The sequence below is a fragment of the Danio aesculapii genome, chromosome 23 (assembly GCF_903798145.1).
Source record: "Danio aesculapii chromosome 23, fDanAes4.1, whole genome shotgun sequence".
Taxonomy (NCBI): domain Eukaryota; kingdom Metazoa; phylum Chordata; class Actinopteri; order Cypriniformes; family Danionidae; genus Danio; species Danio aesculapii.
The window spans coordinates 2,721,698-2,735,708 of record NC_079457.1 but is presented as its reverse complement, the minus strand read 5'-3'; the positions used below and the strand labels follow the sequence as shown (position 1 = coordinate 2,735,708).

The 14,011-nt window shown below is 37.7% G+C and overlaps 1 protein-coding gene across 2 annotated transcripts in view; it reads left to right on the top strand.

Moving 5' to 3' along the window:
* Positions 1–260: 260 nt before the first annotated feature.
* Positions 261–14,011, top strand: part of txk (TXK tyrosine kinase) — a 37,758-nt gene continuing 24,007 nt past the window's right edge. Inside the window, exons 1-4 of one of the 2 annotated variants that reach the window (XM_056449978.1) lie at positions 261–311; positions 13,050–13,101; positions 13,881–13,929; positions 14,007–14,011. The exon at positions 14,007–14,011 is cut by the window's right edge and continues 183 nt beyond it. In XM_056449978.1, the coding sequence (XP_056305953.1) occupies positions 299–311; positions 13,050–13,101; positions 13,881–13,929; positions 14,007–14,011 (119 nt within the window). In that variant the 5' untranslated portion in view covers positions 261–298. The remainder of the gene's footprint in view (positions 312–13,049; positions 13,102–13,880; positions 13,930–14,006) is intronic. The other variant, XM_056449979.1, reaches the window with a different exon arrangement.

Sequence of the window (14,011 nt, the reverse complement as noted above, 5' to 3'; positions counted from 1 at the left end):
ATTTGTATAAATATGAAATGTAATAATTTTGAGGTGAGTAATTGACAAGGATATGCAAAATGGCTTGACTAAGAAGTGAGCAATAGTTAAAAATAAATAAATAAATAAATATTAAAAAACCTGGGAGTGAGCTCATATGCAGAAACAATATATTTATAGAAGCTGTGACATCCTGTAGCACGCTCTGTCTGTGTGTGTGTGTGACGTCACTCTTTCCTCCGATTTCAGGTTCAGACATCACACACACACACACACACACACACACACACATGCTGTATCACGACGGACTGCAGTAAATATGATTCACTCGAGTGAGTACCAAAATTATTTAATAATTCATAATTACCCCATGATTGTGCAGATGAAAGTGTGAGTTTTACTTTAAATATTGATTCACAGCAACTTTTAACATGTGTGTGTGTGTGTCAGTGAATTATTGTCTGTAAAAGAGGGAGAACATGTATTGTATTGTAACTAAGTGACAGATTTATGCATTCAGAGAGCGTTGTGGAAGTGTTTAATTAACGTTTCACTCATAACATTCACTCAAAATCAATCGTTCTGGCACCGTTTTCTCTTCAGTCTTCATTCTGAAATGGTGTTTTCTCAGTGTTTTTAGGTTATGAAGCGCACGAGGGAGAGAAAACCACAAACTGTCCCTTTAATACATTCAAATATAGGCTACACACACACGAAAACTAATTTTTCTTATTGTTCAAACTATTTAAAATGAGCTCAAATAACACAATTCTTGAGATTTTTTTAGGACAACTTAATTGTTTTATCTTCAATCCACTTAAATTTGTTGGTCACGCTTTACAATAAGGTTTCATTAGTTAATATATTTACTAACATGAACTAATTATGTACTAATTAATACTTGTCCAGCATTTATTAACCATAGTTCAACATTTACTAATGCGTTATTAAAATTTAAATTCATGATTGGTAACATTAACTAATCCACCGTGAGTTATAATAATAAAAATATTAATAATAATAACAAGCCGAAAAGAAAATGCATGCATGAATGAATGAATAATAATAATAATAATAATAATAATAATAATAATAATAATAATAATAATAATAAAGAGACTAAGCCGCAAAGAAAATGAATAATAATAATAATAATAATAATTAAAAAAAAAAAAAAAAAAAATAATAATAATAATAATAATAATAATAAAGGGACTAAGCCAAAAAGTAAGTGAATGAATAAATAATAATAATTAAAAAAAATAAAAAATAATAATAATAATAAAGGGACTAAGCCGAAAAGAAAATGAATGAATGAATAATAAAAAAAAATAAAATAAATAAAACAAATAAACAAATAATAATAATAATAATAATAAAGGGACTAAGCTGAAAATAAAATGAATGAATGAATTATAATAATAATAATAATAATAATAATAATAATAATAAAGAGACTAAGCCGAAAAGAAAATGAATGAATGAATGAATAATTATAATAAAAATAATAATAATAATAAAAAAGGGACTAAGCCGAAAAAGAAAGTGAATGAATGAATAATAATAATAATAATAATAATAGTAGTAATAATAATAATAAAGGGACTAAGCCGAAAATAAAATGAATAAATGAATTATAATAATAATAATAATAATAATAATTCATTTGATTTATAAATGGCGCATTTCTGGACACCTAAGGTCACCTTACATCAACAAACATCCCAAAAGATATTAATAAAACTTTGCCAAACATCATTTCAAATACATGAAAAGATTTGCAAATAAAAACACATCTTAAATATAAAATAACATGATAAAAATAATCATAAGAAAGCCTGAGTAAAAAGATGGGTCTTAGACTGTTCCTTAAATCCAATGGAAGCGAGTTCCATTGCCGAGGCGGCGTAGAGATAAAGGATCTGGCTCCTATAGTGCTTAATCTGGTCTGGGATGGTACCGGAGAGATGGAGCTGGATGATCTAAGAGTGTAAGAAGGGGTGTAGATATGTGTGTATTTATATAGTGAATTTATTGTGTATGGCCATACACCCAAAGCGCTTCACAATCATGAGGGGGGTCTCTCCACACCACCACCAGTGTGCTTTTTCATTCGGATGATGCGAGGGCAGCCACAGGACAACAGCGCTAGTGCTTCACCACAGATCAGCTATAGGTGGAGTGGAGACACAGTGATAGAGCCAATTCAGTGGATGGGGATGATTGGGAGGCCGGTAAGGGGACACCGGGGTTACACCCCTACTCTTTACCAGAAGTTCCATGGGATTTTTTAATGACCACAGAGAGTCAGGACCTCGGTTTAAAGTCTCATCTGAAAGACGGATGATGGAGAACTTCAGTGAGATATTGAGGAGCAAGATCGTGAAGTGCCTTAAAAGCGAGAATATTTTACAATCACTGCGATACTTTACTGGAAGTCAGTGACGCTGATAAAGAAGTAGTGTGACATGCTCGTGAGATGAAGTCCTAGATATGACATGAGCTGCAACCAGTTGGAATTCATGGAGAAGTTTAGTGAGAAGAGCATAACAGCAGTCGATACGTGAAGTGACTAGTGCATGGATGAGAATTGCTGTATTAGTTGTGAGAGAAGGATGAAGACGAGTAATATTACACAGGTGGAAATATGAAGTAGGTGTAATATTATTGATTTGCCTTATAAAGATAGTGTGCCACCCAAGCTAACACCTTAAACTAACAATGAATAACTCAGGGTGTCTGCGGGGTCTTAAAAAGAATTAAAAGTTAATAAATCAATTATAAGAAAATTTAGGCCATTAAAAGGTTTTAATCACGTTTTTATGAGGTCTTAAATTTTGTACAAGCGTCGTCCAAAGTGTTTGGCTCCAAAATAGCATAAATATATTTATTTTCCTCCTAATATTAACAGCCAGGGCTTGACATTATCTTTTTAATTACCAGCCACTGTGGCTAGTAGATTTCCACCATTACTAGCCACTCTGTATTTTCACTAGCCACAATTTTGTTGTTGGGAAAATATATTTTACATGCATAAATTTGACTTTGACATGCTAAAATGACTTGAGTTAGATTTTGTGTTATGTCCACATGCCTCCTCATTCATTTCACTTTTTCTGTGTGTGTTGTGTATGAGCTTGCTCAATGTGCATGCGCAAATGGGTTGTGTCGCATTGCAATCAGTTTTTATTTCACATGACTTCTCAGGGCTCAAAATCAAGGATTTACCAAGTTTATCTCTGACCACACTAAAAATAAATAATTATTCAAGAGTTCCCACTTAGATATGCTTGGCGTATAAAGCAGGTTTGGCATGCTGTCCCGGGAGAGAACCCTGAGCTCGGAGATATTTGAGCCTAGTGCTCCCGCCCGGTCGATAAGCATATCAGGAGATCCGAGATCAGGTAGGTCTCGAGAGCTCCCCCTTTAGAAAAGGGAGGAAAAGGAGGAGATGGGGTGGAAGGGGGGATTCTTCCAAACGAAGATAGAGCAGTAGGGAGAAAATGATCCATTTATAGTAAACTAGGATCACTCTGATTGGATTATTACTGATTACAGATGAGCGGCCAGACGTGCTCAATCATATCACGTGCTCCTCTCCAAATTAGTTTATGAAACTTCACTTTGTTTGCCACACATTTTAAATGTGTAAAAACAAGTCAAATATAGCTGTATGCGTGCGCTTTTAATTCAACAAAACTTTTCTTTTAAAAAACGGACATTTTAAAAAGACAATAATCATGTATCTAAAATATGCACATTAATCTGTCCTGGCTAAAGGTCCCAGATCAGCAGTTAACTACACATAAACAGGGAGTTGATCTCATATTAAAGCAATGTTATTGTAAAAAACGATAATTAAACCACATTAACAAACACACCTGTGAGGAAAAGAAAGCAGGTAAAACAACATACCTTGTGTGATAATGAAGGAATGATCACGCACACACGGTTAATGTTAGGCCTGTTAATAATCTGTTCAGTGACCGCTGCTGCTTACAAAAGGATAGTATATATTTTATAAATCTTGAGCTCTTGAAAGCAGCAGGACTGTGGATGCACGATCATTGCTTTTTGTCCAGTTTATTTCAAAGAGAACCGATCGCACCAGTTACGTTTTCTCTAGGCACGGTTGCTTCGCACAAATAAACAGCAGCAGCCTGATTGACCAGCATGGTTTAAGCTGGACATAGCTGCTTTGGCTGGGCTCCCAGCCTGGCTAGGCTGGTCAAGCTGGTTTTTGCTGGTCATTTTCCAGCCTGATCAGCAAAGGCCAGGCTGGAAATGGCTGGAAACGGCTGGAAACCAGCCTGCACTGTAAAAAATAAATCCGTAAAATTTACGGTAAAGCTGTGGTTGCCAGTACTTTACCGTTAAAAATACGGTACCGTAAAAACCGTAAACCGTAAAAGAAATTTCTCATTTTTATGGTAAATTACCGTATTTCATTAATTTGTAGAGGTAATATGTTTTTGAATAATTTTAAATTACCAGCATCTACACATCTTTTGTTACACAGTTAGACACATTAACACAGCCATATTCAGATGGTGATGAGGAAGTTACATAATAAACCAATGCTCATCTCTGATAACATTTCCCACAAGCAGAAGTGTGTATCAGTACATAGGTGCTCAGTGTCATTCACACAGCTACTAAACACCAGTATGGTGGCACGAATAAAATTAATGTCATGAAATAAAGATTGTTTATCAGCATTAGATGTAAAATAAATCTCTAATGTACATCACTGATGGGGAAACAGCTAAAAAGATTCATAGTAATGTCAACAAAAAGCATTAAAATTGATGTGCCATGCAGGGAATTCTGGGAAAGTCTATTTACAGTTATTCGCCGTATATATATTAAGGAAACCTACCCTTAACTAGGTTACGGATTTTTTCTGTAGCATTTTTTCAGTTTTTACTGTGAAATCATGGCCATTTTTTACAGTGGGGAAATGGCCAAAACCCATCTAAAACCAGGCTGGTCGACCAGCTACAACCAGCTAACCAGCCTAGGCTGGTTTAAGCTGTTTTATTCAGTAGGGATAGTGTGCGAATTGGGACGCAGCTCTCTCTTGCTCGCGCCAAACATAGTTATGTTCGTCAGTCGTGCTGCTTCTCGATTGAAAAAGTCACAGTCGCACAAATATAGGGCCATCTCTATTGTCAAACCATGCTTTTAAGAATAAATAACTAAATAAATAAATAAATAAATAAATGAATAAGTGACCGAACAAACGAACGACTGAACAAACCTGACTCCAAGCTTTTAAATGGTATAGTTAAAAATATTCCGAAAAGATTTTTATTCTTCAAGGAACAAGGAAAAAGAATAGCCAAACTGTTATAAATCTGGATAATATAACAAATAATAATAATAATAATCATAGTAATATTCATAATAATACTAATAATTAAAAAAAATTACCAAAATCAAATATTATAGTGATTTCTTCATGATCATATGCTAAAAAAGTCAGCTTAAAATCACAAGAATATATTTTATTTTATAATCAGATCTAAATCAGGTGGAAATATCTCTCTTCAGTAACAGCTGCAAGTGAATGGATGACATCTAAACCTTTATAAATGGAGAGACCTGACACTTAAAATAGCAGTTCTGCTGCTTGTTCAAACTACTTACTTAAAATGAGCTGAATCAACACAATTCTAGAGATTTTTGGGGGGAGACTGCTTAATTGTTTTATGTTCAATCCACTTAAATTTGTAAAAACAATTAAGCCAACTTTATTTATGTAGAGACAGTGAAGGAAGTGTGTGAAAGTCAGTGTTTTTTTACAAATCTGATATATAGCAATATATGCAAATTTCATATATGACATACAAGTTCATATTTGCATTTATCGGAGATTAAATATTTCTGCAATAATTAACGGAGCAAAGGAATTTTTCACAGTATTTCCTATAATCTTTATTCTTCTGGAGAAAGTCTTCTTTGTTTTATTTCAGCTAGAATAAAAGCAGTTTTTAATTGTTTTAAAGCCATTTTAAGCTCATTATTATTATTATTAATATTATTAGCAACTCAAAGTGCTTCCCAAACAACAAACAAGCATTAAAATAAACCACATAAAAATGTATAGACAAATAAAGCATAATAAACAACAAATATATACTCAGATAAAAGCATAAATGTACCCGCATATATGCATATATCCACACGATAACACACACAATAGTCCTCACATATGCATGCACACACCATACATGCATACATACATACTTATTAGCCCCCTTAAGCAATATTAGGTTTGGATTGTCTCCAGAACAAACCACTGTTATACAATGACTTGCCTAATTACCATAAGTTTACCCTAATTAACCTAGTTAAGCCTTTAAATGTCACTTTAAGCTGTATAGAAGTGTCTTGAAGAATATCTAGTCTAATATTATGTGCTGTCATTATGGCAAATCTATTATTCTATGCTTAAACAATAAGATATATAAATGTTAATATGAATAGTTTATTAATCATTTACCTACACATTCTGAATGATCTTAAAAACCACCGACTTCTCTTAAATAACTGCTTTGTAAATAATGCAATGCTTAATTTAGTAAAGAAACATTAATAATTAACAAAGTATGAAAACACAATCATGAAACACATTAAATATGTGCTTGTATGTCAAGAATGCAGCATTTGTAGACGTATTAATAAACTGCTTACTAACATCTTTTAATGTAGCGTTAATGCTTAATGTTTTAGAGAGAGAGTGTGTTAAAAAAAGAGGTTGTGTGTATGTGTGTGTGTTAAAGAGAGAGAGAGACTCTATGGGCCCTCATCATACACCCGGTGCAATAAGGTGCAAGACGTGTTTGGTGTGATTTGCTGTTATTTTCAGACCAGCGCAACAGTATTTTTTCAGGGTTTGTGTCATGTTGGTTAAATAGTTTGTGGAGTCATGTGTGTGCTGGTCTATAAAGGAGGTGTGTTAAGGTGCATTGTTCAACCCAGGCTCATTCTGAAAACGTACCTCCACGGACGTTTCTGGAGACTGCGAAATACATCCTGGCGGCATATTTTTTGTTTTCACGAATCCACCAGAGGTCGCCGTGTACGCTTTTCGAGATCTCAAATTTCCCTTGCGAGTGCCATTTGCGCCTGCTGTTCGCGTAAACCCACCAGAGGACGCTGTCGACTCACTTTTTGACAGACTTTCTGACTGACTGAGTGAACGATCAGCTGACCCATCCTCCCCCTTCCCTAAACCCAACCAATTTTATAGATTGACCCGCCCACCCACTTCCCTAAACCCAACCAACACGTTTCAAAAGCAATCCAAAATAATAAAAGCCCTCGTCTGATTTTTTTTTTTTACCACGTTTTCAGATTTTACCACATCCTCACCCTGCTATTCACTTGTTTGTTTTATATTTTGGATTCTGTTTTTGTCTTACCTGCTTTCTGGAACCGCTCTTCACCGGACTCGAACCCCCGTCTTCGTGATCAACTCCTCTCTGCATGTCAAAACCGCTGACAGACGTGGCGCGCTAACGGGACAAACTGGTTGCAGCCGGAATGCCGTCCATACGGAGGTAAGCTGTCTGCTGGTAAGCGCGAAAAGGAACGGCGTCACACCGCCCCGTAGCGTTCGTTTAAAAAATGAAATGCAGCCATACGTACCGCCGCCTACGTAATTCGCTGTCTCCAGAATTGTCCGTAGGGCTACGTTTTCACAATGAGCCTGTGCTGGCATTGTTGGAGCGTTCCTTTTTCGATTGAACTGAATTAGACTGTGCCATTGACCAACTTAAAGCTGCTCTAACGTCCAGCACAGAGTGCGTTAGTTAGGCTCCTATGCAAGTCCAAACGCTTACACACTGCTGAATACACACAGGATGAACAGCAACACACACATATCTTTACATGAAAACAATTAAAGGATTAAAATGATACACACATGATTATTTTCCACATCAATATAAACACCACTGCCTCCATGCCTTCTTCACCTCAGGGGGCTTTTTCAGGTTATTGATGATAATCTGCATCAGTATAATGTTATTATTAGCATTATTATTTATTATATGCAGATTTATATTTGTTTTAATAAACACAAGTGTAGATTTGTCCATCTGTGGGGTTTTGGAGACGTCTGCATCACCATATGGAGCATAAGAACAGGACGTGTGTTTGGATATAACTCAGTGTTTTGACCACACTTCATTATTATTGTTCATTTATTCATTTGCTGGAAAATAGAACTGAATTTAGAAATAGTTTTGAGACAAATCTTTGAGCTTAACAAAGGAAATTAAATATGCAGGCTAATGGATGTGTTCAGTGGAGTGAGTTTCCACCATTTCCTTACTCCACCAAAGTAAAGGAGTAAAGTAAAGAGAAAGTAAAGAGGCTGAATGGAGGAGGCTCGTTCTTTATCCTCGCACTGCAGATGCTCTATTTAACTGTTTCCTCGCTAGTGAAGCGTTCAGTTTTTACACGTGCAAAGTCCACCATGTGAATAGCAAATGCACCATGGAGCAACACAACTGACTCTTAAAGGGAATGAGAGATCAGTGTGTGTGTGAGAGAGAGAGGGAGAGAGCAAGAGAGAGAGAGTGTGTGTGGGTTTTAGAGAGAAAGAAAGTATGTGTGTGTATGCGTTTCAGAGAGAGAGAGTGTGTGTGTGTGTGAGAGAGAGAGCAAGAGAGTTTGTGTGTGTGTGTGTGTGTTTGTTTCAAAGAGTGTTTTAGACTGTCTGTTTTAGAGTGTATGTTTTAAACTGTGTGTGTGTGTGTGCGTGCGTGCATGCATGTGTGAGGTGTGTGTGTGTGTGTGTGTGTGTGTGTGTGTGTGTGTGTGTGTGTGTGTGTGTGTGTGTGTGTGTGTGTGTGTGCATGCATTTGTGAAATGTCCATATGTGTGTGCAAATGTTTGATGTCCGTGTGTGTGTGCACGCGCATGCTTGTGTGTGATGTCCGTGTGTGTGTGTGTGTGTGTGTGTGTTTTGACAGGAAGTTTGTGGTTTGTGCAGGTGGTCATTGTTTCTTGAGAATCGCTGTTCTCACACACTCAGAAGCGCAGAGATGCTGAAGATGTCGTGTTTCTGTCACGCATGTGTGTTTCCTGTGATGTGTCCGGTATCGTTAATACACTCGATCATGAGAAAACACTGATCATCTTATTTCACGTTCCAAATGAACCAGAACTGATCCTATTCTGGGTCACAGTTTGCTTTTATTCTAGCCCAGATCCGGCCTACATCTTACACTTGCTTACACTGAGTGAGGCAAAGTACAAAAATCCCAGCATGCACTGCAGTATGAATACATTCTATAGCTTATTGATGCTCCAGTTTCCATTATTTGCTTTAGATTCTGCTGTTTATGCTGACGTTGTTGATTTTTATTATCCTGTTTTTGATGTTTGTGAGTTTTGTTCATTTTGTTAATTGTCACCGTTGTTGAGGTTCATACGCTGATTATTGATGTCTCTGTGAGCAGAAGATGAACCACAAAGTTAAATTATATTAGCTTATAAACATGTGCAACATTGGTTTATATCAGTGAATTATATTATTTCATCACAGGTTGTGCCTCACTTAATTTTATTGATTATTTTACTTGCTTGCTGTAATGAATAAACTTTTCAAGCAAAGTTCTTAAAAGTTACAGCAGCCCAAAAGAAAGTTTATATTAAGAGGTTCAGGGTTATGAGCCCAATAAAGCAAACACTTTTCTCCATGATGGTCACTTTAGTCTATGTGGCCCACATTTGTTTTAAGATAACTGGGCCACATTAGCCATATCTTCTCTGGGCCACTTTAGGTTCACAGCCACATTAGCCAGAGCTAACTGTGCAAATATTCACCAGAAGTGGCCCAAATATGTTTTAGGATAACTGGGCCACATTTGCCATATCTTCTCTGGGCCACTTTAGGCTCACAGACACATTAGCCAGAGCTAACTGTGCAAATATTCGCCAGAAGTGGCCCAAATATGTTTTAAGATAACTGGGCCACATTTGCCATATCTTCTCTGGGCCACTTTATGTTCACAGCCACATTAGCCAGAGCTAACTGTGCCAAATATTCGCCAGAAGTGGCCCACATATGTTTTAAGATAACTGGGCCACATTTTCTATATCTTCTCTGGGTAACTATAGGCTATTGGCTGCATTAGCCAGAGTTTATTGTGCCGAATATTTGCCAAAAGTGGCCCACATATGTTTTAACATAACTGTGCCACATTTGCCATATTTTCTCTGGGCCACATCAGGCTCACAGCCGCAATAGCCAGAGCTTACTCTGCCAAATATTTGCCAAAAGTGGCCCACATATGTTTTAAGATAACTGGGCCACATTGGCACTTACACGTGTGAGCCACTTTAGGTTTAGACCCAGATTACTCTTAAATGACTATGCCACTCATTTGCCAACTGTGGCCCGCATTTGTCCTCTGTCATGTAGGCCAAAATGATCATTTTCCACATGGGCCACATTAGGCTCACATTCAGATTACATTTTGCCATAAGTTCCAAATCTTTGCCTTAAATGTCCCATATATGAATTTGAATCTTTGGCCCCCCTTTGCCATTGTACAGGTGGGCCACTTCAGGCTCACATTCATTTTGTCCGGCCCGAAGGAATTCCACCAGTGCCACATATCTGCCTAAAGTGGCCCACATTCGTATGCTATCTGGGGTCAGTCAGTCAGTCAGTCAGTCAGTCAGCATGTCACCTTAAAGGGTTAAACAAATGACGCACAGCACTACTATGATTACAGATAAGTTAGCACTGTTTTAATTCACTTAACTTTTAACATGTTTTGATGAGATTATGTGCCGCTATTAAAAAACAACAACGACTGAATGTTTTGAATGAGTAGTGGTATTGTAGCAGTTGCAGGGTGAATTTTGGTGTGGCGCCCTGCCATGGAAGAACGAATGTAGCGGAAACCATGTGTGCTATACAAATTAAGATGAATTGAATTGATTCCCAACCAATCAAATCACACATAGCAGGTAAATCACATCATATTGAACTACCTCAAGACATGGGTGATTTATAATGGCAGCAAACTGTTTGGAAGCATTAAAAGTGTCCAAGAAGATGTCCAAAATCTTTACAAGCATTGACCCAGAGACTGTTTAGATGCAGGTCACTGATAAGAAGACAGATGCTTACTGTGTGATGACCGAAATGGCCTTAAACACCCACCAGACACAAGACGTCAACAGACTGACGTTGTACCCCATCATCATGGGGACGTTGCATTTTGTTTGGAAATGAAAATCTAGATGACGTCAGAACGCAACGTCAGGCCAAGGTTAAAGTCCAATGACCAACGTAAAATCAACCAAATATCAATGTCTAATAATGTTACAGCTTGACGTTGTGTGGACGTTACCACTATGACGTCTATCAGACGTTGGATTTCGGTTGCCATATGTGATGAATAAATGTAAATATTTGACAACAATATGACGTGGGTTTAAAATGTAATATGGATAATATTTTGATGGATAAAGCAAGAACAAGACGTGAAATGCATTTTAAAATAAAACAAACAAGTCAAATAAAAATATTTAGGAGCGGCACAAGCCTAACTAGCGCTTTAGGCAATCGACAATGATGCCACCCTGACGCAAGTAAAGAGAGTGGCGGTTAGGGGTGGTGTCGTGGACGAAAGAAAAGAGAGAGGGGGGTGGGGGGGATTGGGGGGGTTGGGATTGTCGTGGACGAAAGTGAAGCCTGGGGGTGGGGGGGTTGGGTTGTAGATGAAATGTGGGGGGGGGGGGGGGTCGTTGGCGAACGTTTGTAAAGGTAATTAAAGGCCGGGGTAGGGGGTGGTTTGAAAATAATGACTGTAGTGAAGAGCTGTGTTTCTCAACCCCATTCCTAAAGGCACACCAACAGTGCACATTTTCGAACTCTCTGTAATCGAACTCTCCTGAATCAGCACATCAGAACATTAGGGTTTCCTCTGGGTGCTCTGGTTTCCCCCACAGTCCAAACACATGCGCTATAGGGGTATTGATGAACTAAATTGCCTGTAGTATATGAGTGTGTATGTGAATGAGTGTGTATGGGTGTTTCACAGTACTGTGTTGCAACGGGAAGGACATCCGCTCTGTAAAACAATTGCTGGATGAGTTGATGGTTCATTCCGCTGTGGTGACCCCTGATGAATAAAGGGATTAAGCTTAAGGAAAATGAATCAATGAATTAATATTTACATTGGAAAGATCGACGACGCAGTGGCGCAATAGGTAGTGCTGTCGCCTCACAGCAAGAAGGTCGCTGGTTCGAGCCTCGGTTGGGTCTGTTGGCGTTTCTGTGTGGAGTTTGCATGTTCTCCCTGCGTTTGCGTGGGTTTCCTCCGGGTGCTCCGGTTTCCCCCACAGTCCAAAGACATGCGATACAGGTGAATTGGATAAGCTAAATTGTCCATAGTGTATGTATGTGTGCGAATGAGTGTGTATGGGTTTCCCAGTGATGGGTTGCGGCTGGAAGGGCATCCGCTGCGTAAAACAAATGCTGGATAATTAGGCGGGTCATTCCACTGTGGCGACCCCAGATTGATAGGGGGACTAAGCCGAAGGGAAAATGAATGAATGAATTGGAAAGATCGAAACTTTAATTAGTCAAAATCAAAACAAAACCACATGTTTTTATATATATATATATATATATATATATATATATATATATATATATATATATATATATATATATATATATATATATATATAATTACTTTAATGGCCAAATATTACTTTTATTAATGTAAATTTACAGGAAAAAAATGTTTTATTGCATTTAAAAATGAAATGAAGTATTATATTGAATTCATATTGCCCTCAAATCTCCCCGGAGCATTTCAAATAGTCTGTGTTAGAAATTTTGTATAGAATGTGTTGTCACTGTTCATTAAAAACACAATCAATGAGATCAAGGCCTTAGGCTACAGTTTGAACTACATGAAAAAAAAAATCATGTCAAAAATACAAAATGTAAAAGCTGGAGTGATCTCAGTAGTGTAAAGATAACCGAGGCCTTATACATGAATATGTTTGTGCTTCTGTTTTCTGCCCTGTAGATCAGTCCATACACTCCATCTTCTGCTGCTGCTGCTGTGCTTTACAGACCAGGTACAACACACTGATTCTACTGTTTACTATCAGTAACACTTTAGTTTAGGTCTCAATTCATGATATTAACTACTGGCTTAAGCTGCGGTCACACTGGACTTTTCTCCCCATAGACTTCCATTCATGCGCACGCAAATGCGTCAGAACGAAAACGCAAGCTTGTGCGACAAGTTTCAGGGTTCGCTGTGTTGCAAAGTTCAAGCTTGATGAACTCTGACCTGCGAAATCGCATCACTTGACTGTGTGAGACCAATCGAGGTTTAAAACATTGACCTCTGTACAGAAATTTAAAATATGGACCAATCACTCACTTTTTTAAATGTCTAATCACCTTGTTTAATCCCGCCCCTTATTGCAGCACCATTTCGCAAGCTCAAACTCTAGTGTGACCGCAGCTTTACCTGTCTATTAACTCATAGTATTCAGCTTAAAGTGCAATTTAAAGGCTTAACTAGGTTAATTAAGCAAGTCATTGGACAACAGAATGCGTCAGACCGGAAATGCAAGGTCATGCGTTAAGTTTCGCAGTTCGCTGCGGTGCAAAGTTCAAACTTGGTGAACTCTGACCTGCAAATTCGCATCACTTGACTCCGTGAGACCAATCGAGGATCAAAACAGGACCTCTTTGGACAGAAATTGAAAACATGGAGCAATCTCTCCAATGGCTCCATTTATCCATTTTACGACAGAATTTCGCACACACAAAGCCCAGTGTGACCGCAGCTTTAGTCAGTAATGATTTGATCTAATTGATTGCTTGGTGTTCTCTGCCTCTGAAGCAGCACGCATGTGGATATGAACAACAGATATCCAGGATCCGTCTATACGGTACTTAGTAATTTATTTGTTCGTTCATTCTGTCTTTTGATTGGTCCTATACTGATTTTCTTCTGGTCGTGCGTCAGACACA